The 22,579-nt window shown below is 39.4% G+C and overlaps 2 protein-coding genes across 5 annotated transcripts in view; one reads left to right on the top strand and one right to left on the bottom strand.

The window, feature by feature from the left end:
* Positions 1 to 6,436, top strand: part of LOC146500802 (collagen alpha-2(VI) chain-like) — an 18,734-nt gene extending 12,298 nt beyond the window's left edge. For all 4 annotated transcript variants that reach the window (XM_085136458.1, XM_085136461.1, XM_085136460.1 and 1 more), the window contains 7 exons: positions 1,535 to 1,597; positions 1,703 to 1,738; positions 1,834 to 1,879; positions 1,961 to 2,113; positions 2,586 to 3,041; positions 3,129 to 3,167; positions 3,250 to 6,436. In XM_085136458.1, coding sequence (XP_084992584.1) covers positions 1,535 to 1,597; positions 1,703 to 1,738; positions 1,834 to 1,879; positions 1,961 to 2,113; positions 2,586 to 3,041; positions 3,129 to 3,167; positions 3,250 to 3,851 — 1,395 coding nt within the window. In that variant the 3' untranslated portion in view covers positions 3,852 to 6,436. The remainder of the gene's footprint in view (positions 1 to 1,534; positions 1,598 to 1,702; positions 1,739 to 1,833; positions 1,880 to 1,960; positions 2,114 to 2,585; positions 3,042 to 3,128; positions 3,168 to 3,249) is intronic.
* On the bottom strand, positions 4,872 to 22,034 carry LOC146500803 (DNA repair protein Ku80-like). Its single transcript, XM_085136473.1, has 21 exons — positions 21,713 to 22,034; positions 21,266 to 21,379; positions 20,997 to 21,180; positions 20,288 to 20,336; positions 20,044 to 20,166; positions 19,619 to 19,798; positions 18,671 to 18,785; positions 15,585 to 15,723; positions 13,026 to 13,138; positions 12,792 to 12,854; positions 12,571 to 12,708; positions 12,395 to 12,482; positions 10,370 to 10,500; positions 9,947 to 10,143; positions 9,664 to 9,754; positions 8,731 to 8,800; positions 8,478 to 8,587; positions 8,165 to 8,261; positions 7,158 to 7,225; positions 6,996 to 7,070; positions 4,872 to 6,812 (listed from the first exon to the last, which is right to left on the bottom strand). The coding sequence occupies exons 1-21, from the start codon at positions 21,725 to 21,727 to the stop codon at positions 6,798 to 6,800; spliced, it is 2,175 nt and encodes a 724-aa protein (XP_084992599.1). The 5' UTR covers positions 21,728 to 22,034; the 3' UTR covers positions 4,872 to 6,797.
* Positions 22,035 to 22,579: the final 545 nt, after the last annotated feature.

Raw genomic sequence — 22,579 nt, forward strand, 5'->3', positions numbered from 1 at the left:
GTCCTGTTGCTCTATTTTCACCTGTAAAGCAGGAGTGGGGTAGGTGGAGGTTTTCCCTGGTGCAGGTGTGCTGCAGCGGTCAGTGGAAGAATCCACGAGTTTCTCTGTAAATTTCCCATTACGTCATAGCGCACTCGGTGCTTGTTTAGGGGGCTTTTTTTGCTGTAAAAAGAAGTTTTCTTCCCACGCACAATGGACACTAATGTTTTTGTCACTTTTTATGGAATCAAACTCAAAGTAAGGTCAGTACTTCCATGCTTTAAACGCTGCATGCTCATACTCTCTCCCGCACTCGATATATTGTCCATTGTTGATCTGCACACAGCTGTTGTCACAAACGTTGCACTCGCTTACCTCATTGTCATGAGACATTCTCACAAAAAAATCACGGTTTTAGTAACGCAGTAACGCAGCATTCCTACGGGAAAGTAACGGTAATCTAATTACCGTTTTTGCAATAGTAATCCCTTACTTTACTCGTTACTTGAAAAAAGTAATCTGATTACTGCCCATCTCTGCTCACCAATAAGTGAATGAGGTACTGAAGATACAAAAACAAAGAAAATGAAAAGAATCTGGGAATATGATAAACAGAAAGCCAATATAGAGCAATTCCTTATTAAAACTAAAAGAGACAAGAGCACTTAGAGTGTCAAACAACCCCAGAAGGGCAAGGTTTATAGATTTTCACATTTAGTGTGACCTTGACCTGATTTTCAACAAAACCAAATCAGCTCAAGCTGTTTTTGCTCTCTACAATCACACAAAATGACCCAATTACCATGAGTATGTTTTCGCAAATTACATTATATTAAAACGATGCACAGAAATAACACGGGCAGAAAGTAATCAGGTGAAAACATTTATTTGGTAATTTTTTCCTTCTTTTTATTTTTTTTTTAATGAAAAGGTTCATTCCACCTTCCCGAAACCAATAGTTTATTCTGAATTCTGTTTGCATGGAGCGTTATTATTCTACCTTAACCACTCAGAATAGAAAGCTCGGTGTTTCTGGAAATAGATGTTGCTGGGGATTTTTTTCCACCTTAAATTAAGCATTATCCACCTCTGTTGTGTTGTAATGGAGGCAAAAGCATAGCTGACGAAACTGAAAATATCTGCAGTGCACGGTTGCAAGTCATTTGAGGTTAAGTGTTAAAAAACAAATAAATGAGGTTGAATTTAGTCTCTGGAGTGTGAGCACATCACTTTGTCTTTACCTCACAGTGACAGTTGTAAAATATGGCAAGGTAAATAAAAAATATGTATGAATTAGGCCAAAGAACAATGCTATTTATGCTGCTGGATATTTTACCAGGTGCTGTTTCCTATTCGAACACATTACAAATGATCAGACCACAGCAGTCCCACAGGATCACATGACACCAGCTGCATGGGTGTACTGTGATTGTTCTTTGGTGTCGTATATATTTAAATTGTCAGCAAGCCTTAACAACATCAGTGTTTTTTGCACAGCTTTACCTGTTTTGTGAGTCATTTAGGTTTCATTGACTGTAAACATTTTTGTATCTAGGGTGAACCAGGCCAGTCGGGGCCGCCAGGAGAAAGAGGGCCTAGAGGAGAACGTGGACCTGATGTAAGCTACAGCCACACAGATAATGAGCTGACCATGCATGCAAGTTTGAGATCCAGGTGCATTGTTCTCTCTGTGGTGTGTGTGCGTGTGTGTGTGTGCGTGCAGGGGGATCCAGGAACAGCAGGCGATTCTGGGCTCACTGTGAGTAAAATTTAAAAAAGACTGATGTATTTTAATGCAAGAATTCCTTTACTCACTTCAGTGTATTGCTTTAATTTGCGCACATGCCACTGCAGGAATGTGATGTCATGAGCTACATCAGAGAGACGTGTGGTTGCTGCGGTAAGAAAGTATAAGCACTCATAAGCTTCATAAATGTGGTGTTTAAACGCGCTGATGGTCTTCTTGTTGTTTGTCTCTCAGACTGCGAGAAGCACTGTGGAGCTATGGACATCGTGTTTGTAATTGATAGCTCAGAGAGTGTCGGGCTGACAAACTTTACCCTGGAGAAGAACTTTGTTATCAACACCATCAACAGGCTGGGATCTATGGCGCCCGAACCTACATCAACAACTGGTAACGTCAAGCAAGCAAGTGTTCTACAGATTTACCCAAAAGAAATTAAAATACACACCAATCTCCAGTAACACTGTGACTCTGCAGAAACAACTACAGACTAAAGTATTTCAAATCGTGCTACATAAAAATGGTTGATTAATATTCATGCTGAGAACACAACACCAAAACAACAGTTTGTTGTTGTTTTTTGAGCAAGTTGCTAAATACCCAACAAGAGAAAATGAATATTTCAACTGTGATTCATCCAGGGATGTTTTACTTGTTAAGACTACAGAGCCACTTGTCACTTGCTGACATTATAAATTATGATTGGAGTAAAGCCTGCAACCGCCGTGCTGCTGTAAATGCATCGGTGTTACAGAGTAACCGGTAACAGATTTATCTGTGATGCTTTTCCAAAAAGATTTACAGAAATAATAAATGTAAAAGTTTGACTTTTAGACTGATTAAAGATGTGTGTATCTCCTAGGCACAAGAGTTGGAGTTGTACAATACAGTCACAACGGGACCTTTGAGAGCATTCGTCTCGATGACCCAAACATAAACTCCATGACTGCATTCAAAACTGCAGTGAAAAATCTGAGGTGGATTGCTGGGGGCACCTTCACCCCCTCTGCTCTGAAGTACGCCTATGATAACCTCATCAGGGACAGCAAGAGAGCCCGATCCAAAGTGTCTGTCGTCGTGGTCACAGACGGCCGCTTTGACCCCCGAGACGACGACAATCAGCTCACATACCTCTGCAACGACCCCGCTGTGGTGGTGAATGCCATCGGGATAGGGGACATGTTTGACACCAGACATGACAGCGAGACTCTGGTGTCAATCGCATGCAACAAGAAGGATCGGGCTACTGAGATGAGGCGCTACAGCGATTTGGTGGCTGATGAATTCTTAGAAAAGATGGAAACTGTCCTCTGTCCAGGTAAGCCTGTACCAATAATCTCAGCAGCCTGACAGTACTAGTCCTTGTGGTGTTTGTCTAACCTATGATTGTTTAATTTCTCACCAGATCCAGTCATTAAGTGCCCTGATCTCCCCTGTACAAGTGGTGGGTTTTATTCATAGTTATATGATTGGTTTATGATCAAACGCACTTCAGGAAGTGATTGCTCTTTTTTGTTTCATTTCAGAACTTGACTCAGCACCTTGTGTTGAGCGGCCTGTGGATTTGGTATTTCTATTGGATGGCTCAGAGCGTCTCGGGGAGAGAAACTTCCTCCTTGTTCGTGAATTTGTTCAGAAGGTTGCAGACAGGCTGGGACTGGCCAGGACCAGGACCGATCGAAAGCGAGCCCGTCTGGCACTGATGGAGTTTGGCAAGGAGTCAGAGAATCGGGTGGCTTTCCCTCTAGCACATGACCCTGCCCAGATTGTTAACAGTTTAACAGGTTTACAGTATCTAGATTCTTCTTCAAGCGTGGCGCCCGGCATCATACATGCCATCAACAACATCCTGGTTAGAGGAAGCGCCAGGCAAACGAGGCCCAATGCAGAGATTTCATTCGTTTTCATTACAGATGGTGTCACTAACAGCGACAATCTGGACGAAGCGATCAGTGCCATGCGTCGTCATGAGGTGGTCTCCACGGTGATTGCCACAGGAAGTGATGTTGATCAAGAAGTCCTGACAAAGCTGGCTATGGGGGACCAGCACGCCATCTTCAAAGCAGAAACATTCTCAGATTTTTTAAGGTCCAGTATGTTTGATCGTTTCATCCGGTGGGTGTGTTAGAGAGAGAATGCCCCTGTGAGCCAATACTGGTGCTACAGCTGTTAATCCAGCATTTTCAAGGATAATTAAAATTTATTTCAACCTGATAGTATTTTACATTAATTTGGCTGTTATGGCTCGATTGAGGAAAGCATCCTACAGTGAAACAAGACTGTGCTCTCTGCTGCTTTATACAGGGTCATAGTGCAGTCCTTGATTTTACCCTCTGAGGATATCTCAGATATCTCTGAGGATATTCCCCATCCTTGAGACCATGCAAGAGCCAACTTCATCCTCCACTTTGTTTAACACCTCACATGTGTACTAAAATTTAAATAAAAACAAAACATTAACAGGCTTTTGTTTTAGCAGTTTGTAGAAAATCATCCCAACACTTTAATTTTTGGATGCAATTAGCAACAGGTCCACTCCAGGCAGCTAAATTCTAAGCTTAGGTCAGAATCAAAAGCAAAAGTTAAAAGACTACATTGTCTGGATAACCTCAGGAGCTCGCGCTTGTTTCCTCGATAAAGTCGCTTTTATGTAACAGCTTGTAGAGCTGCAATGGCCAAATTGATTGGGGAATACACAAGGTTGAAATAAACTAGATTTCTTCTTTAACCCATAGGCAGTATATAAAAGACAAACACAGGCACCCACTGTGTTTGAAAAGTGAAGCCATGTGCCATACAACTGAGGGTCTCTAGGTGCTTCCTTGTTCTGTCAGTGGTTAAAGTAATTCATTGGCAGCTGCAGCTCAAGCAGAATTTATGGTCCCGCAATGGTGGTGCGTTCACTGTCCAGTAGCAATCCAAGGATGGCCTGTCTGCCTGTTGCCAGATGGAGGCAGTGTGCAAAATATGTGGTACAGCAGTCTGTGGGTCACTCTAGCTTGTGCTGCTGTTGGTACATCAGGCAGCCGTGGAGAAGAGCGACTTTATAACATACAAAGAGCTGAAGTGAAAATGAGTGTTTAAAAACAATGAAAAGTGTCCAATGTCTGTGCTTTTCATGTTGTATTCTTTTCATCTTTTAATTTAAAAAAAAAAAAAAAAAGGTTTTCCTGAACTCCGCTAGCAGTCCCTGCTCTATTCTGGCCCACTTGTCAATGAATCAACATTCGGCAGACGCTTGCATCACCTGCTTCTAGACACATGCAGTCAGAATGTTGGGAGGACTGCACTGGAGTGTGTCTGGGGTGGGTGAACAAGAAACGTGTACACAGACGGACACATTTACAGGACCATAAATCACACTTTGCCTTGTGTAGCTCACTTTAAGTGAGACTAGACTTTTTTAATATACACTATATTACCAAAACTATTCACTCACAAATCCAAATCATTGCATTCAGGTGTTTCAATCACTTCCATGGACACAGGTGTATAATATCAAGCACCTCCATATGCAGACTGTTTCTGCAAACTTTTATGAAAGAAAGCTCTCAGGACATCAGTGAATTTCAGTGTGCAACAAATCCAGTTATGAAATTTCCTCACTACTAAATATTTCATAGTCAACTATTTGTCGTATTATAGCAAATTGATGACAGGAACCCAGCCATGAAGTGGTAGGCTACATAAAGTCACAGAGCAGGATTAACAGCTGCTGAGGGTCATAGTATGCAGAGGTCACCAACTTCCTGTAGAGTCAGTTGCTAAAGACTTCATGTAGCCTTCAGATTAGCCCAATAACAGTCTACAGAGAGCTTCATGAAGAGGGTTTCCAAGCACAACACAAAGTGTCAGGGTTGTTTTTCAGGAGTGGGGCTTTGCCCCTTGCCCTTTTAATGCCTCAACACAAAACACAACAAGATATTTTGGACAATTTCATGCTCCCAATGTTGTAGAAACAGTTTAGGGAAGACCTGTTCGCAGTGCACAAAGTAAGGTCCACAAAGACATGGATAAGCGAGTTTGGTGTGGAAAAACTCGTGAGCTATGGGCCAAACCTTCTAGTCCAATATCAGTGCCTGACCTCACAAATGTGCTTCTAGAAGAATGGTCGAAACTTCACATAAACACACTCCTAAACCTTCCCAGAAGAGTTGAAGTTGTTACAGGTGCCCAGGGTAGGCTGACAATAATAAACCATTAAGAATGGGATGTCACTCAAGTTCATATGCATGTGAAGGTAGACGAGTGAATACCTTTGGTTTAATATAGTGTATATGGGTAAGTGGGACAAAACTTTTTCCATTTTGAACCATTGTCAGCATACTCATGGCCCTAATTAAATTGGTATTCCCACCTCAGAAAAAGGGGTTTTGTTTCATGTTTCACCCTTTTTTCCAAATATGGTCACTTCTGGCTCCAAAGTGCTAAAGTCAAGGATTCAAAATGGTGATCCACAAACCAAAGGTTGGCATTATGGTGGCAACGTTCTCTTTTTTTATACAGTCTATGCTTTAAACACAAAACTGGTTTAGTCTGCTATGCACTGTATAATTTGCAAATGATGTCACAGCATTGTGCTTTGCTACATCTTGTCAGAAGATCAATCAGTATTTTCATACACAAAAATATAATGCAAGTCATGCGCTCTTAATCAACCATAAGGCTGTTAATGATTTTTCATAATAAACTGTCAGTTTGTTGGGCACTGCATTTCTGTCTTCTGTAAAGTCTATAAAGGTTTCTTTATTTTTCAGTGCATACTGTAGCCATAATTACTACATAAGTACCACCTTAAGACTCACAAGAACTGCAGTAATTTTTAAAATCTCAAACAAAACACAGAAAGCCTTTCCCTGAAGTATGCGGAATATTTTTTGTAATTTCTAAAGTGAAGTACTTTTAGACAGCATGTGTAAACCACAGTTGATCCATTAAGTATGGCAGGACTCCAAGTGGGAGTGAAGGAACAATGGACGGCTGAACTGGTTTGGTCTGGCTGGACTGAGAGCGTGCATTCTTTTAATTTCTCTGGAGTCCACCGCAAACACTCCTCTTCCATCTTTTTTTCCCTTTACATCATATCCAGCTGCACAGAGAGGAAAAAAAACATGCAACCTCTAAGAGTTTATATGTGAGAGCTCAACACATCACACACGCCCCATGTAGATAGACAGGAAATGGTTCTAACACCATTCGAGTCACAACAGTTACATAAACACGTATTTAAATAAAAATAAAGAAATGTCAGAAATAAAAACTGCGCGCTTACCAAGTCATCAACATCTCCAGTATCTTCAACTGGTGCAGGAGCTGCCTCCTCTTTCTTCTCCTCAGCAACCAGAAACTGAGAAAAAAAAAACAGTTTCAGTCAAAGAAAGAGACTCAAGATCATCTCAAATTCATACGTGTACCAAATTCAAATTAAAGTCACCTGATTAGCTTCGGCTTTGGAGACCAAGCTTCCTTCCACCTCATCCTTGCTGATCAGCGTTAAACCATCTGTTGATCAAACTCAACGTTAGATACAAACTGCCTGAATTTGAGGCAAAACTTTTTTTTTCTCCCCGCAAAAAATGAAAAAAATCACTATTTTCATCAGAATATTTTCATAGTTTTTATGAATTAACAGTTTAGGAATTGCAATTATTTAAATATACAGGCCCTCGGTTCTAAAACTAACACAAAAAATCAAAACTACCTGGTTTACTAACATAATTGTAAATATAAGGATTGTTTTCAATACTTGGATGAAAATCCTTTACAGCCAATAGAAGCTTGAAGTCTAGAAGCTTTGGACATCACTAAATGTTATTTCCTCCCTTGAGATGATCTGCTACACCTTCACCTCAACAACCTTCAGTTGCTGCTTTTTTGTTGGTCTGGTTTCAGTTTTGTATTTAATAATGAAAATCTGCTTTAATGAGTGACTGACATGGTGACTAATGTGGCCACTGTAGACTTATCCCGTTTTCTTTCCCTTGGGAAACTTTGGTTGCTTTTGCAGTTTGCTTTTTTTGCAATTTGCTCTTCAATCAGTTTTCAGCATTTGACAGGATCTGAGCAGAGATAATGAACTGATCACTCTGTTTCTATCAGCAATCGCATCATCAATCAACAAGTGACCACCGGCATAAAACTGCCTCCACTATGTTTGACAGATGATGTGGTATGAACTGTCCCTCGTTGTGGTACTAATTAATCATGTTTTCATCTGTCCAAAGAACTCTGCATGCACTGTTAGGTGCTTCCTGTCAAAGTCTAATTTGGCCATCCTCTTCTTGAGCATAAGAAGACAAAACCAAGTTGTAAACCCTCCGTTTTTCCATTCATGAAGGCATCTTTTGATTGGACCTACTTCCTTGTGAGTGTTCTTGACTTGGTTAGATATTGCGAAGTTGGGAGAAACACCACAGCTCTAAGTTAAAAGGCGTATCATACCTTGAACAAGCAGTTCCCAGAACACCTCTAGTCCTCTGTTTGGGATGCTTCCTTTCAGGGACTGAAGGTAGCTATTGTAGTGTTCAGCATTTCCCAGCTGAGTACGAAAGATAAAACATTTAAATTCCATTTAACAGTCTTGAAAAAACTCTAATCTACATACAGACACATAAGCAAATAATTGTGTGTTCAAGAAAAGAAACAGAGTCATAATCTTATTAAGGCTCATAATCCTAATAAACGCCAAACCAACAGCAAACACCGCATCATCATTCGCTCCTCCAAAGGAAGATCAATGTGAATGTTTATTTACCTTAACAGATTGCTCTCTGAAAGCCTGGATACAGGTGATGCTTTTCATGTAGTACTGTGTGTTCCTGTTGCTTAGCAACTGCTCTATCCTGTGAGTCAGCTGCTGGCACACTGGAAGGACACGAGGGTCACCGCAACCAAACAAAGAGATAAACATAATTACAGGGACTGTACATGAGTGATTACAGTATAAAGTACCAGCAGGAAAAAATAAAAAAATTTTAAAAAATTAAAAAATAAATTCTGGAGCTCACCTTCTCCGAACGGAAGAATTTTCTGTTTGATCAAAGCACGGAAGTCTCGAGCTGGGTCAACACTTCCCACCTGGTTAGGGAATGAAATGGAAGTTTTAAAATGTGTCAGTTAAAAAATTGATGATTATCCAGAACAGATAATAGTCTGATAATAGTCAGATAAGCAGCATGACATCACTGCGTGATGTCGTGCTGCTTGTTTGTTAACGAGAATATCTGAATAACTTCTGTCATATCCATCCATGTGGTTCCAGATGTTTTCAGGATACTTCACCACTCCACGAGAGGGCAAAATTGAGCATTTTGTGCATTTTATATGTTCAGAAATACTTAAGTTTAACTGTTAAGCCACTATCTTGATGCTGTTATCATGTGATCAAGAAGATCCAAAGATTTAATTCATCCATGCTGTAGAAGAAATTTTCAGCCTCTCTTATAATAGAGATCAACTGTCCTGGATCCTGGATAAAAGAGGCCCTGTAGCTTTTACACAATCTGTTGGAACAATGTGTTGGAAATATATTCATGTGACAGCTTTATCTTAAACTAATTTTCCTCCCTATAATGGTTCGGTGAGCTTTATCATTAAAATGCCCCATCCACCAACAGAAAATACTGCCACATCTCAAAAGACAGCATGGTTTTTGGAAGGATGGAAGAAGAGCCATTTAAGTACCTGATAGGACAGACAAACAGGAAGGACTGAGCTTGCATAAAAGCAAGCATGAAAGGGGCGAAGTGCACCAGCGGGAGGGACATATGGTGGACAAAGTGGAACAGGTGTGACTTAATTTCTGTTATTTGTCTCCTCTTTTAGTTCCTTTGTATGTAGATTGAAAAATTATTCATAGGGAGGAGGCTATCTGCAGCACAACCACAGCGGGCCCATCTCCTAGGATTATTAAGTCATCCAGCCCTCCCCCTGATTCTCACCGAGGTAACAGAGCCTTCAGCAATGTCGGCCAAGTTATACTCCTCCTCTGCTTCGTCTTCTTTTACTTTCTTTGCCTCGGACTCCTCTGACCTTCAAATGAAAAATGGCAGCTTGTTAAAATCTTAAAAGTTAATCCTGCTTTTTTTTTTTGTTTTAACATTTTTATAACCAGTAAACTAATCTTGCAACAGACTACCGTGAAATAAAACAGCATACATCATATAATCCATTCCAATGTGCATTATTGTCCATGACGCACCACGTCACAGAAGCTAAACTTACTCTTTGCCAAAAATCTGAGCACTAGTTTTAAGCTTCTTTTTCTTCTCCACTTCAGTGAGAGTAAATTTCCTCTTCAGCACGTCAAGTGGATCCTGGCAGCGTTCTGTAATAACCTCAGGACGATCAAGAGCAGCTTTCAGCCATGGCTCTATCGGAGGAAGAGGGGTACCGGGGCTTACTGCCCGATGGTGCAGACACTAAAATGATGGTAGGAGAGGTGAGCCAAACAGAGACTGAGCAGGAAGCAATTCTGGCTAAATAATAGTCAATTACTAGCTTGTTGAGCTGTAGTCAGATGAAAGCTTTTTCGTGTAAGCTGAAATAACACTCCACATCTTCTTCAAAAAAAGTTGCAATCTGCCTCTACTCAGAAGTAAAAGGAGACCACACTAAATGTCTTTATTGCAATCTGGACTGCAGTACCTGGAAGTGCCTCTGGAAGGCAGGGTTGGGAATGCGATGGGGCTTGAACAAGTCTCTTTGTTCTCCGTTCTCATCATCTTCTACCAACATCATGGAGTCAATCAGAGAGTCCGCAGCAGACAGCTGAGCATCTACAGCAATCACACGACAATGACGGCTCATTCAAGGTTACATCTTAATCTCATTTACACTATACAGTGCAAGTCGAATGAAGTCAATATCATAGAACTGTGGGGCCACAGTTATTAGACCAGCAATTCTGACTTTTTTCAGATGTTTGTGTACAGTGATTTATGCTTATGCACTAAAATGTTGGCTTGAACTGAAAGAACACTTTATCTCTTCTGCAGAAACATTGGGCCTGCACACTGAGGCTGTTTTTCAGTGATATTAGCGACATCTTGCTTTCAAAATAGACAAAAGTTCATCATTTCTATTTTTACCGACATAATATTTAAAGCAGAGTAATTTGCAAAACTTCAAATATACTTGCAGAGTAAGATTTACTCGACCTTTAAATATAATTGGGAGGGGGGGGACATGGTTGTTCAGTAGGGAAACTTAAGACTAGCAAATATTTTTGACAGTGAAGACATTCTCACAAGCAACTTTGTCGACCCCCCAAACCTCAATCGCAAAAAATCTGTGGGTGCAAACGCAGCATATGGAGACCCACACAACTGCAGACTCCATCTACAGAGCTTGTTTTGACTTTTACAGATCTCCCTGAAACAAAAAAAGGCCCTTATCTTCATAATGGTTTGAGCTGAACTACACATTTGTTGAGTTTAGGTTTTTAGGGCCAGATTGTGGCATACCACTATAAAGAAAAGGACTGCGCTTGAATTATAGCATAAGACAAAACAAAAATGACCAAAATACCAAATAATTAAGCAACTGATTTATCTACATTTCCTTATTTGCATAATCATATGAGCGTTAAAACTGTAACTGAAATAAAAATTCAATTAATCATCCAGGAATACAGAAGATAATCTTTAAGTAAAAGCAGCAGCAATCATAAATTACAGATGCGTACATGGCACAGAAATTAATGTTTTTATTATATGAAAACTGCGGAGAATCTGCAAAGTGACCCCTAATAGAGCATGGCGATATGACCAAAAATATTTATCACAATATACATTTGAAAATTTGCGATAACGATGTAACTGACGATATAATTGACACTACACAAAATACTTTACAACTCCACAACTTTATCAGTGAAAACAGCTGTTTTATGTGCATTAAAGTTAGATAAAAATTTAACAGTGCAAATGCAAATTCCTTGCTGAAAGTTTAACCAAAAGGCATTTCCAGTGGAAATTGGCCAACATATCCTCAGCATAACCATGTATAATGTCCACAAAACTTAAAAAGAGGTTATACACACACAATATGGTAATATTATGTTGAAACACAGTACACATCACTCCGCCAGGCTCCTACCTACGATAGCCGTAATGCTCCGACAATCCATCAAGCGGTGCGGCTTCGTAGCTTAGCAAAGTCGTACTAAAACGTCTGACAGATTTTCAAGCGCTGTGTACCACATAAAATCGTTTCGAGGTCAGTAAACACAACCAGAATTCATACATAAGGCACACAGGATTATAGGGGGCAGTGTCGATTTTCAGAAAAATCAAAGGATTGATTTTAAGTGTGCCGTATTTTCCAAAAAATACGGTAATAACGACGGCCCGCTAGCATGCGTTACCAAAAATAGTGCTTTGTTGTGTATCTGACGGACGAAAGCTAAACCAGTTCCACACCACTGAAGTTGCAGCATTTTTACAAACCAATTCTGGTTCATCCATTTCATTTAACGATCTGCTTTCACTCTTCTCATTCTCTGTCGCCGGCACGCTTTTTCCTCCATGTGCATATGAAAACACACACAGGCACTGCGCATGCGCGTTTTACCCATATTCTATTGCGATATTTCATCCCAACATTATACCGGTATTACCGTGAACGGTATGATATGGCCCAGCCCTATCCCCTAAAATAGAGAAACAGTACCTGATGGAGTAAACTTTTTGTTTTCAAGAGAAGGAAACGTGAACTGTCTGAGGTCTTCCATGAACGGCAGCTGGATGTACATCAGGCACTACAAAGGGTGAGAGAAGCATCGTTAGCCCTGTGCTAACAGCCACAGATGTAGTGACTATATACATAAAGAAAAGCGTGCTCCTCACCTCAGAGTCCTGCTTGATACATGGGAACGCTGCGCCCACCTGAGGGTTGCTGATGCGGTTAAAAGCGTAACGTACAATAGCCACCATCTGGAGTTCATTCAGCGCGCGGATAAGAGCCGACAGAGCCACTCCTGCATGCTGCTTACGCAGCACAAAGTTGACAATGCATGTCAGTATCAACATGTATTCAACAGCCGTGTAGCATTTATCTCCAATCTTACCTCATCATCCCTTGCAGCAAAGATTTTGATGATTTGAGAGCCCATAAACTGATTACGCTGTATCTAAAAGAACAGAAACAAAAACAGCCTCAGCCTTAGACAATAAAGCTACTTTCAGTTTTACTCACTCGGGGTTGCCAAAGCAGGTAGCACTGCATGTTTGCATTTTTTCCCTGGATGCCCCTCCTGTTGCAACCCCAAATTGATCTGTGTCTTCACAGAAAAGTAAACTACCGTGCTCTGTTTGGTGAATCCCAGCACAGCGAAGCACTTCCCATCGTGCTTGTACTTCATCTGTTCTTGATCGACCTTGGAGAAGGGAACAATGTCACTTCCATAACGAAAACCTGGGAAGCAGAAAAAAGTGAACTTAAAAGATCACCTGAGCTCAGAGTCCAACCAGCTTTTGTTGGTGAGTGTAACAACAAAAAGTCAAAATAAAATAAAAACAAAATATGGTCCGTATTTTTCAGACCATAAGGCGCACCGGATTATAAGGCGCATTAACCGAAACAAAACAGTCAGATAAGTCAAACTTTACTCAACTTCTTGCTTCCTCCACTTCTGTACCATTGATTCATTAATGCTGAATTCTCTTGCAGCTGCTCCCATGTTGTTGCAGTATATTAATGACTAACCTCGTATTGTGGATGGATTATCTCAGTTGTTCTCCTGACTGAAGTTTGGTCTGTTTACAGCATCCTGCCATGCGATTGCATTTGTCCCTAACCATTGGGAACCCTCATCAAGTGGAATATGCAATATAAGGTCAGTCATTAATATACTGCTGCATGGGCTGGGTTGTAGTTACATCGTAAGGTTTTAAAAACTGAGCTTTAAAATGAATAGCGATGACAAAAACCGAGAGAGGCCGACAGTGATCGCTGACTTTTTTTAGGGGCTTGTTTAGTTTAAATAGAACAAAATATAAAGCATTAAAACATGCTAAAAACACAAAAGCCTTAATAAATGCAGAGTAGTTTGGCAGGTTTCATCAGGCCATCACTTAAAGATTGGATATCCCACCTGCTGTGAATGTTTTAATGCAGTACAGTTTGTCACATCCTGTTTATGACAGTTAAAATAAATAACATTCATATAAGAAATTATATTGTCTCTGTAAACTGAATGTGGTGTTAAATAGGCCTATACTACTGTACTTTAACGTCAGTCAAGAGCCATATATTTTATGAGGTGGTACTCATTGTGAAAAGTTTGAGAACCACTGATTTAGATGGAAACTAGCGAGCTAACTTCCTGTTAACTTCTAACTCTGTTAAATTTAATAAATTCTGTTTTCATGGATGTCTGGATGTCAAACTTTATAGTTACACCTGGTAAAGCAGCAACACTGATCATTTTATTAAAGTTGGAAGGAGGTGGACAGTTTTTAACTCTCAGTGTGCCGCAGTGTTAATTTGGCTTTGCGACCTGAAGCGGACAGAGTTTTGGACCCAGATTCCTCCGCGAGACTCCTGATTACGGCAGCCGTAATGCTCTAATAATCCATCAAGCCGTGCAGCTTTGTAGCTTACCAACATTTTTTGACAGATTTTTGAGCACCACATAAAATTGGTTTGAGCTCAGTAAGCAGTGTTGGGGAGTAACGGAATACATGTACCGCCGTTACGTATTTAAAATACAAAATATGAGTAACTGTATTCCGTTACAGTTACCGTTTAAAAAGTTGGTATTTAGAATACAGTTACTTTGCTGAAATAAAGGGATTACACGGCAGTATTTTCCTGTTTCATGTGTTTGGCTATGCCCTCTCTATTTTTGGTTTCCACGCCCCAAACAAAACACGCATCAAGAGGCTCTAATGCCTGTGTCTCAATCTCACGGCCCACATCACCTCTACTTGCGGTGAGCATAATGACGTGACAAAATATTTTTAAAAATTATTCACAAAAATGATTTAATATGAAGGCAATTGGCAGAGTGTTACAGGCATAGCCCTAAAGAATGTAGCCTCATGGGCAGTGTAGTCCATGCTGCAGGGAGAATGGACTGCCATACTCGTTATGTGTGAGCGAGGGAGGGAGGGAAAGGAAAAGTACGAGTTTTCACCAAGCAGAAACGGGAGCTGGAAGCATGCAAATATAATAATAACCACTGCAGCCAAAAAAAGAGTGCCTGACGAGCCCAGTTGTAAGTAAGCTATTAAAACTCGGCTGTACACTTTTTTTGTGTTTTCCTCTGAAACAATAAGTTCTGTTGGAGCAGCCTTTCAACGCCTCTCTCTGTCTCTCGCTAGCAAAGTTGACCCAGACAACAAAGTAAAGCCAGTTTTTGGCTACGAGCCCGACATATTAGCCAGAGGTCCCTTTACTACGGTTTGGAGCCACGGACCCTTTTTATATACGCGCGGAATAGTTTTCTATACGAGATCGCTCCAAAAAGTGCAGCCTTACCTAATGTCCTTCAGTAAAAGTAATAATTCACACAGAAATAGTACATTCATGTAGTTGTAAAAAGCATGATAATATAATAATTAATCCAAAGTATTCGGAATACATTACTGTCATTGAGTAATGTAACGGAATACGTTACAAAATACATTTTGGGGCATGTATTCTGTATTCTGTAATCTGTAGTGGAATACATTTTAAAAGTAACCTTCCCAACACTGTCAGTAAGCACAACCAGAATTCATACATAATGCACACCAGATTATAAGGTGCACTGTCGATTTATGAGAAATTTAAAGGATTTTAAGTGCGCCTTATAGTGCGGAAAATACGGTAGTGGGAAAACGCAAAACTAAACTCTGTTTGAAATGGTCCTCCGTACCTTGGATGATGTCGTCCTTTTGCACCTCTGTCTCATTGTCATCGTCCAGGCAGTAAACCGTTTCTCTCTTCACATCATCTTTCTGGTGAGATTGAGCATCAACTGTAATCCACATTTTCTTCAGCTTCTCATCAGTCACCTGGAGGACACGACAAGCAACATTTCTAGGTCACAAAACACCTCACATGCAGAACATTTACATGACCGTTACTGGTGAGATAGAAATCAGAAGCTACTCATTACCAGAAAATTACATGACTACACTGCATCTTCTCAAAGCAGTGTAATAAGCATAACACAGCAAAAGGGAATTAACAGTGGGATCAAACAAAACAGGATTAACCTGTTGTAAATAATTATGCAAAAGTACCAAACAAATAATGTCAACATTATGCCAAAGGATGGAATCACATGAAAACAAGTCTTCAAAATAAGTTTTAAGCAGTGATTTAAAAACAGTCAGTGATTCTGCAAGCCTTGTCTGCTCAAGCAGGTTGTTTCATATGGAACGCCAGGACTGACATAATGAATTAATTAAATACACCATTAAATAATTAGCGCCTAATTAGTGGAATATGTAATATGTTTACATATGTTGCATTCGCAGATTCTCATTTTCACCGAACGATAGTCTCTTTCCGCCTGGTCTTGTGTCTCTGTGCTTCTGTAACATAAAGAACGAGCTGACATTTTCCTCACAACACCAGTGATCAGCTCAATCCACTTTATCAGCAGCTGATGTCCAATCACTGGCACACAGCTTTGAAACCTCCCCTGAGTTTTAGCTCTCAGTGGTTAAACAATGGACTTAATTCACTCAGCTTTTGTCTGCCGGGTCACGTTTACTTCGCTGTTTTATTTACAACTGAGCAAATCGGTTTAGCTGAGGTTAAAGTTACGTTTCATAACTGCATAGTTTTACTGAAGTTTATTAGTTTACTGGCACATGTGTTAGACTGAACCGTTCGCTTTTCTTTATCTGGTGTGTTTTGGATTTAACAGTGAATTTTGAGATTAAACTGACTTTTAAAATGTTTTTATACAAAGAGGAAAGAGAAGGCACATTTCCACCGAGAGGAGCAGCGTTTGCAACAGCATGTTCATCATGACAACTGCAACCTGGACAGAAATATTACATCATCTGTTTTTTAATAGTTATTCAACTGTATTCTAGGCACCAGCTATCTGTTAGAATTTTTTGAGTTTACTTAACTAAAATTAAATGAGGCTAACATATAATTTGTGTGATTGTTGTTATTTTTTGGGGGGGCGCATGTTATGTTTACCTGTCAAAGGCTTGTTAGAAACTATGAAACACATCGTGCAGATATCTGGATGTTAGAAGAAAACTAATAGGCTACTGCTCATGGATGACAGTAATGGCAGGAAGGTGTCCTTTAAAACTAAACATGTTAATAGGATCTCCACATTTATATCATAGTTTATGATATAGCATGTGTATTTTAGTAATAGCCGATTTATTTCGGTGTAGTGGTGGACAGTCACACAGCTCACGTGGGCGTTATCTGTGATACTCCTTAACTATAATTTATCCACGCTAACTTCAGTTAACCATTCAGACAGTTCTTTTGAAATGAAAAACATAAACACTCATGTGGCCGGTTGTTTTCCGCTGTGCCAGCTGTTTAAATTACTGCTGCTTATGCAGTAACCATGGTAACCACGGAATCTGAGCGGCTGGATCGACGCAGGTCAGACAAAGATTTTACATATATGATCTTAAAACAGGACACAGCCACTATACATGCTGGCCTCATATCAAATGTGTACGTAGACTGAGTCTATGACGTCTGTTTTATATCTAATCTTCCTCTCAAACATTTAAACAGCAGCAAACAGGTTTGATTGTTTCTTGCGTGTATTAATTTGGTGATTTATTAAATGTACAAATGTTATTCTAATCTGCTGCTGAGTCTCTTACACTAATGAAAATGCAGATACCACAGATCACCTGTTCGACCAATCACATTCATTCCACTTTGATCTGCGACAAACTGACGGTTCATCTCTGTTACAGTGTTGCATTAAACTGCTATATTTTTGTGTTCTTTATACTGTAGATTTTCACCTCTCTGGAATAGTTGGCAATAATCATATTGTAAAATAATATTGATATGACCCGTGAATTATTCCTAGATGACCGTTAGATTAGTTTGATGCTTAAACTCTGGTTAACTCGAGAGAGCTGAAGATATCGTGGATATGCTGACCTCGCTCCATGGTGTACAGAGCAGTTACTACATAACGGTAACACCACCATTATTTCTTTGAATAAAGTTTATGCATTTATACACAGGTCACGCTGATTATTGAACAAAAACCCAAAGATCAGATGTTATTCGGATTTATTTGCTCTCTCTCCTCCTTAAACATGTTTTTAATGTTAGTTATAATGCGGACTGGTGACTGAAACAGGTATGACACATACGAACATCAGGAAATAAAAACCAGATAAATATAACCTCAGTAAAAGAAGTCAGTGTACAGCGGGGTTTATGGCAGCTGTGTACCGGGGCCTGCGCTTTGTTGGCAGTAATAACAGCTCGATTGCTTGCGAGGCGAGCGGGTCTATCCCACACTTTGCCGTGAGACTGGGCTGGGCAGACATCTCCGAAAGCCATGGCAATGGTTTTGACTCGATCAGCGTTAACCCCGTCCCCTGAGATTGATGGGTGAAGTTGACAGATAAAATTGTTTAATGGTGAGACCTGAAGGAGTCAATAGTGCCTAAATAAATGTATTAAATACACCATTAAATAATTATTTAAATGTGGCAATAATTAATTAAAATATGAAATAAATAATTAATGAATTAAATGTGTCAAAAATATTTATTTAATTAATTATTGCCACATTTAATTAATTATTTAATGGTTTATTTAATTAATTCATTATGGCAGTCCTGGCGTTCCATAGTTCCAACGTCCTGATGGTAAATGCCTGGCTAACACCAGAGTGCTCAAAAAGACCCCACATTAGGATCTACAACTAAAAGCTGGCTTACAACTTGGAGATAGCCCTAGACATGCTTTTTAAAAAAAGTTTAAAACAAACAGTCAACTTACTGCTTTGTAGCCAACGATTCGGATGGAGAGAGAGCTGCCTATGGTCAGCTGACAGGGCCAGGCCACGGGTCGCCTCTCCACCCGCTTGAACATGCACAGCTCCTCAATCGCATTCCTACAAGATTAAAACACATGGAAGGAGATAAACTTGATCATAAATTAAAAACACTTCCACTGTTTGCCTGAGTTCAAGACCAGTGAAATAGATCACAGATTCAATCCTGGTTCTCAAAGATAAAACAACACTGAAAATCTAAGGAAGGAATGTTCCTTTTCCCAAAATTAGAAACAGAGCAGACATTGGTGACTCAATACTGAAAGTATTTCGCGATGCTTGGTACCAAAAATGATTCAATTAAGGGAGACATCTCTAGAATTTTTTTTTTAAACTTCCACTACATGATACATTACAGGAAAATGGGAATGAGAGGGCATTTTTTTAAGTATTGGGCAAGAACTGGCTGAATGTTTGTAAATGATCACATACGGCAAGAACAGAAATGTTTAATTTGATATTTCTCGCACTGAAACTGAAAGCGCATTTCGCAGGTGGAGATACTAAATGTTGAAGGTAATGTTGTTTTTCCACTTTATTTTTAGAAAATGTTGATTTTTTTTTTTTTTTATTTTTTTTTTTTGGTTTTCCAGAAATCTTGAAAATTTAAAAAAAAAAAAAGCATTCACAAGACTTTGGTTACTTCCTGCACCCCCTTCACAGAGATCCTCTTGATTGATACTGTATGATAACATTTTCTATCCATCTTATAGATGCAATTTTTTCTACTTTCCCCTCCCTTACAGTCTGATTGGCAAGCTCCTCATTACTCTGTGTGCACACTCACCTGGCAAAAACAAGTAATCTAAGACACCAAAAATAAAGTTCATCCTAATTTACAAAGAACATTAATCCATTCCAGAGAACAAAAGTGTAACAGGAAGTCCACTAACCTGAAGGTGTGAATTTCATCCAGGCCGTCCTCCACATCCAGGCTCAGCATCATCTCTTTCACCAATTCCTTGTTTTTCTTCTGCTCCCTGGACAGACCTTTGCCTGTCCCCGGGTGACCGGGATCTCTTCTCTCTGAATCCCCTTGACCCTCCTTATCCTCTTCCACAGGGAAAGGCAAACTGGACATCCAAAGATTACAGTTACATCAAGAAAAAAAAACTAAAAGATTGATAAAAGTAACCAAATATCATGAAATCTGCTTCAATCAGCTTTACAATTCAGTTTGATAAGCCTCTCCTGCACTCTGCATTTTTACCAGTTATCATCAAAATATTGATTATCACATAGAAATATTAATATTTTCATCATCTTAAGTATCATATAAAGTAATAAAACATTGTGAATGTTTATGTTTGAACCTTACAAGAACTGCACGGTGATGCCAGACTGAGTGAGGTTCTTGATGATAACCTCCAGGCTTTCTTCGTTGGTCTGGGTGTTGAGGTCAGTCAGCAGGGCAATGTTGAGACAATCATACTTTTTCCCCCTTAGAAAGGTACCATTAAAAGTGTACTGAATACAGTGAAAGCTTAGACAAGTGGACAGGTCAGGTTTTATTTTTCAGTAAAGTGCATGAATTATTTATGAAATACAAGAGAGTTTCTTACTTTGTTTCAGTATGAAGAAGATCCATGCAAACTACAAGGGCATCCAGCCCTGTCACAGACCAGTTAAGGAGACTCAGAGAAAATGTAAGCACTTTATGAATTTGCACAAAAATCTTATCCCACAGACTTCAATAAAGGGTCAGTCTTCATTTCACTAGTGCCATATATATTAGTGTTCATAAAAAAAACACTAAAAGAAAAATAAAGACGGGATCCAAGTTCTAATCAAAGTTATCCATGCTCCCATGGAATAAAAAAAGAGGAGGAGGATTCGAAGAAGAGCTTAGAGCCTAGAGAACAATTCCTGAAAGAAATTACAAGAAAGCTGCCTATAAGAGTTAAAGCTGTGATAAAGCATAAAGGTGGTCATACCAAATATTGACTTTCAAGCTTCAAATTTTTGATAAATCTCGGCACTCATTTTAAATCAAATCAAATCACTTTTATTGTCACATCACATGTGGAGGTACACTGGTACAGTACATGCGAGTGAAATTCTTGTGTGCAAGCTTCACAAGCAACAGAGGTGTGCAAAAATACAATACCATAAGAACAAGCAAAATATAAGCATGGCTAAATCTGAGAGTTGTTTTTTTTAAAGGCAAATATAATGAAATGATGGGCGATTCAAGACTTTTAGTACAGTACTCTGCCTGCAGAGTTAGGTTTCTACATGGTATTAATGAAACGTGTTCTGGAGAAAGGATACAGTCACCCTGCTGACTCTCTGGTTGGACCTGATTTTCAATCTCTATCAGTAGTTCACAATCAGGGATCATAAGGTGTCGATGTACTCTGATGTTCTGGTACTGGCCATCCTGGCTCAGAGGGTTGTCTGTGGAGTCTGTGCCAAACAGGACCAAAGCCAGCTCAATCTTCGTCTCTGAAAAAACCTGACAGAGGAGGGGGAAAGCATGTTGGGAGGGTGCTGAAATCAGCCTCATTAGGGTGCTTTGCTTTATAAATGTGCAGCTGTACCTGGCGCTGGACAAACTTCTGGATTACTTTTTTGGCAAGTTCAAAGGAAGACTCTTCCCCGGGTGCAGAGTTGGACATGGTAAGCCCCACATCCATGCACAGCACCACAGCTGTCTGCAGAGGACATACTTATTTAATTTACGACACTTAGAGGTGCCAAAAACACAAAATTACTTCTCAAATGTTGCTTTAAGGTCGTGCTTTCTCGTGCAGATAAGATAAAACGAGTATGCGAGCCTTGTATGCACTGAATGACGAGCGTGACGATTTCAGGCTGGACATGTCTCAACACGCCGCTGACGCTAAACGTCTCAAAAGTTCAAAGAAACATAAAAGAAAATGTTCCTAACGAATAAAAGCTGCATATTTAATGTCGTGAACAGTATCTAACAAGCATGTATATGTCCGCGACTTATCTCTTTAACAATTAAAGATAAAACAACTTACTTTTGAGCCTGCCATTTTTTTCTTCTTTTCCCTCCACCAAAGCAAAGACTGTGTCACTTTGTTATGGATCCGGAAAGAAACAATGAACTAGGAACCGAAACTAAGTTTCTATTTACGATGAGACTTCTTCCGTAGATCTTACGAATTTATTATTGATTGTTGTTCACCTTAAATTACAATGTTTGTCAAGACCACTTTTGTGGTAGTAAGACCAAAGAGGTGGTCCGATAAAAGCTAAAATGAAATGTAGGTCAAACGCCCTCCGGCGAACGGCGCGCCTACAATATGCAAACATTTCCGAGCTGTGGTCAAGATTTCTGAAATACTTAATTCATACAAATACTAATCACTGAAAATACAAAATAATATAACAACATGTATATAAGTATTAAAATAATAATAATAATAATAATAATAATAATAATAATAATAATATACAAAATCTGCGCAAATTTTAACCTTGTCATCCCTAAATTGATTGTTTTGTGTTTTATTTACTAACGTTACTTAGATTTTTAATTTGCAATTATAATAGTTTTTGTGAAATAATAAGCCTGACTTCCCTACATCAAGATATTGAAATCAAACCTTCCTTTTAATGTTCCCTCAAACCAGCCCTGTATGCTCAGAAAGGTTATTAAATGCATAATGTTATTATCTTCGATCATCCAGGAGCTATGTTCAGCCATGACTCACAGGTTTGTGCCTTTAGACTTAAATTCGCTAAACATGGAGATGTGTCTTTTTAATATATGCATTAACACAGAGCTTGTGTATTTTAACACCCCAACTAGAGCCTAAATAAACTTAGGCCATAAATGTAACAAATCAGACATTTAAAAAGTGGCCACACCAGAACAAATTAGC

The sequence above is a fragment of the Neolamprologus multifasciatus genome, chromosome 16 (assembly GCF_963576455.1).
Source record: "Neolamprologus multifasciatus chromosome 16, fNeoMul1.2, whole genome shotgun sequence".
NCBI classification, from domain to species: domain Eukaryota; kingdom Metazoa; phylum Chordata; class Actinopteri; order Cichliformes; family Cichlidae; genus Neolamprologus; species Neolamprologus multifasciatus.

Excerpts from the sequence above, each read along its gene's own strand:
- LOC146500803 (XM_085136473.1), bottom strand. Across the intron at positions 15,724-18,670 it reads GAATCGTTGGCTACAAAGCA|GTGACTGATGAGAAGCTGAA; the intron begins GTAAGTTGACTG and ends CGTGTCCTCCAG. Across the intron at positions 12,483-12,570 it reads GTATCAAGCAGGACTCTGAG|TGCCTGATGTACATCCAGCT; the intron begins GTGAGGAGCACG and ends CACCCTTTGTAG.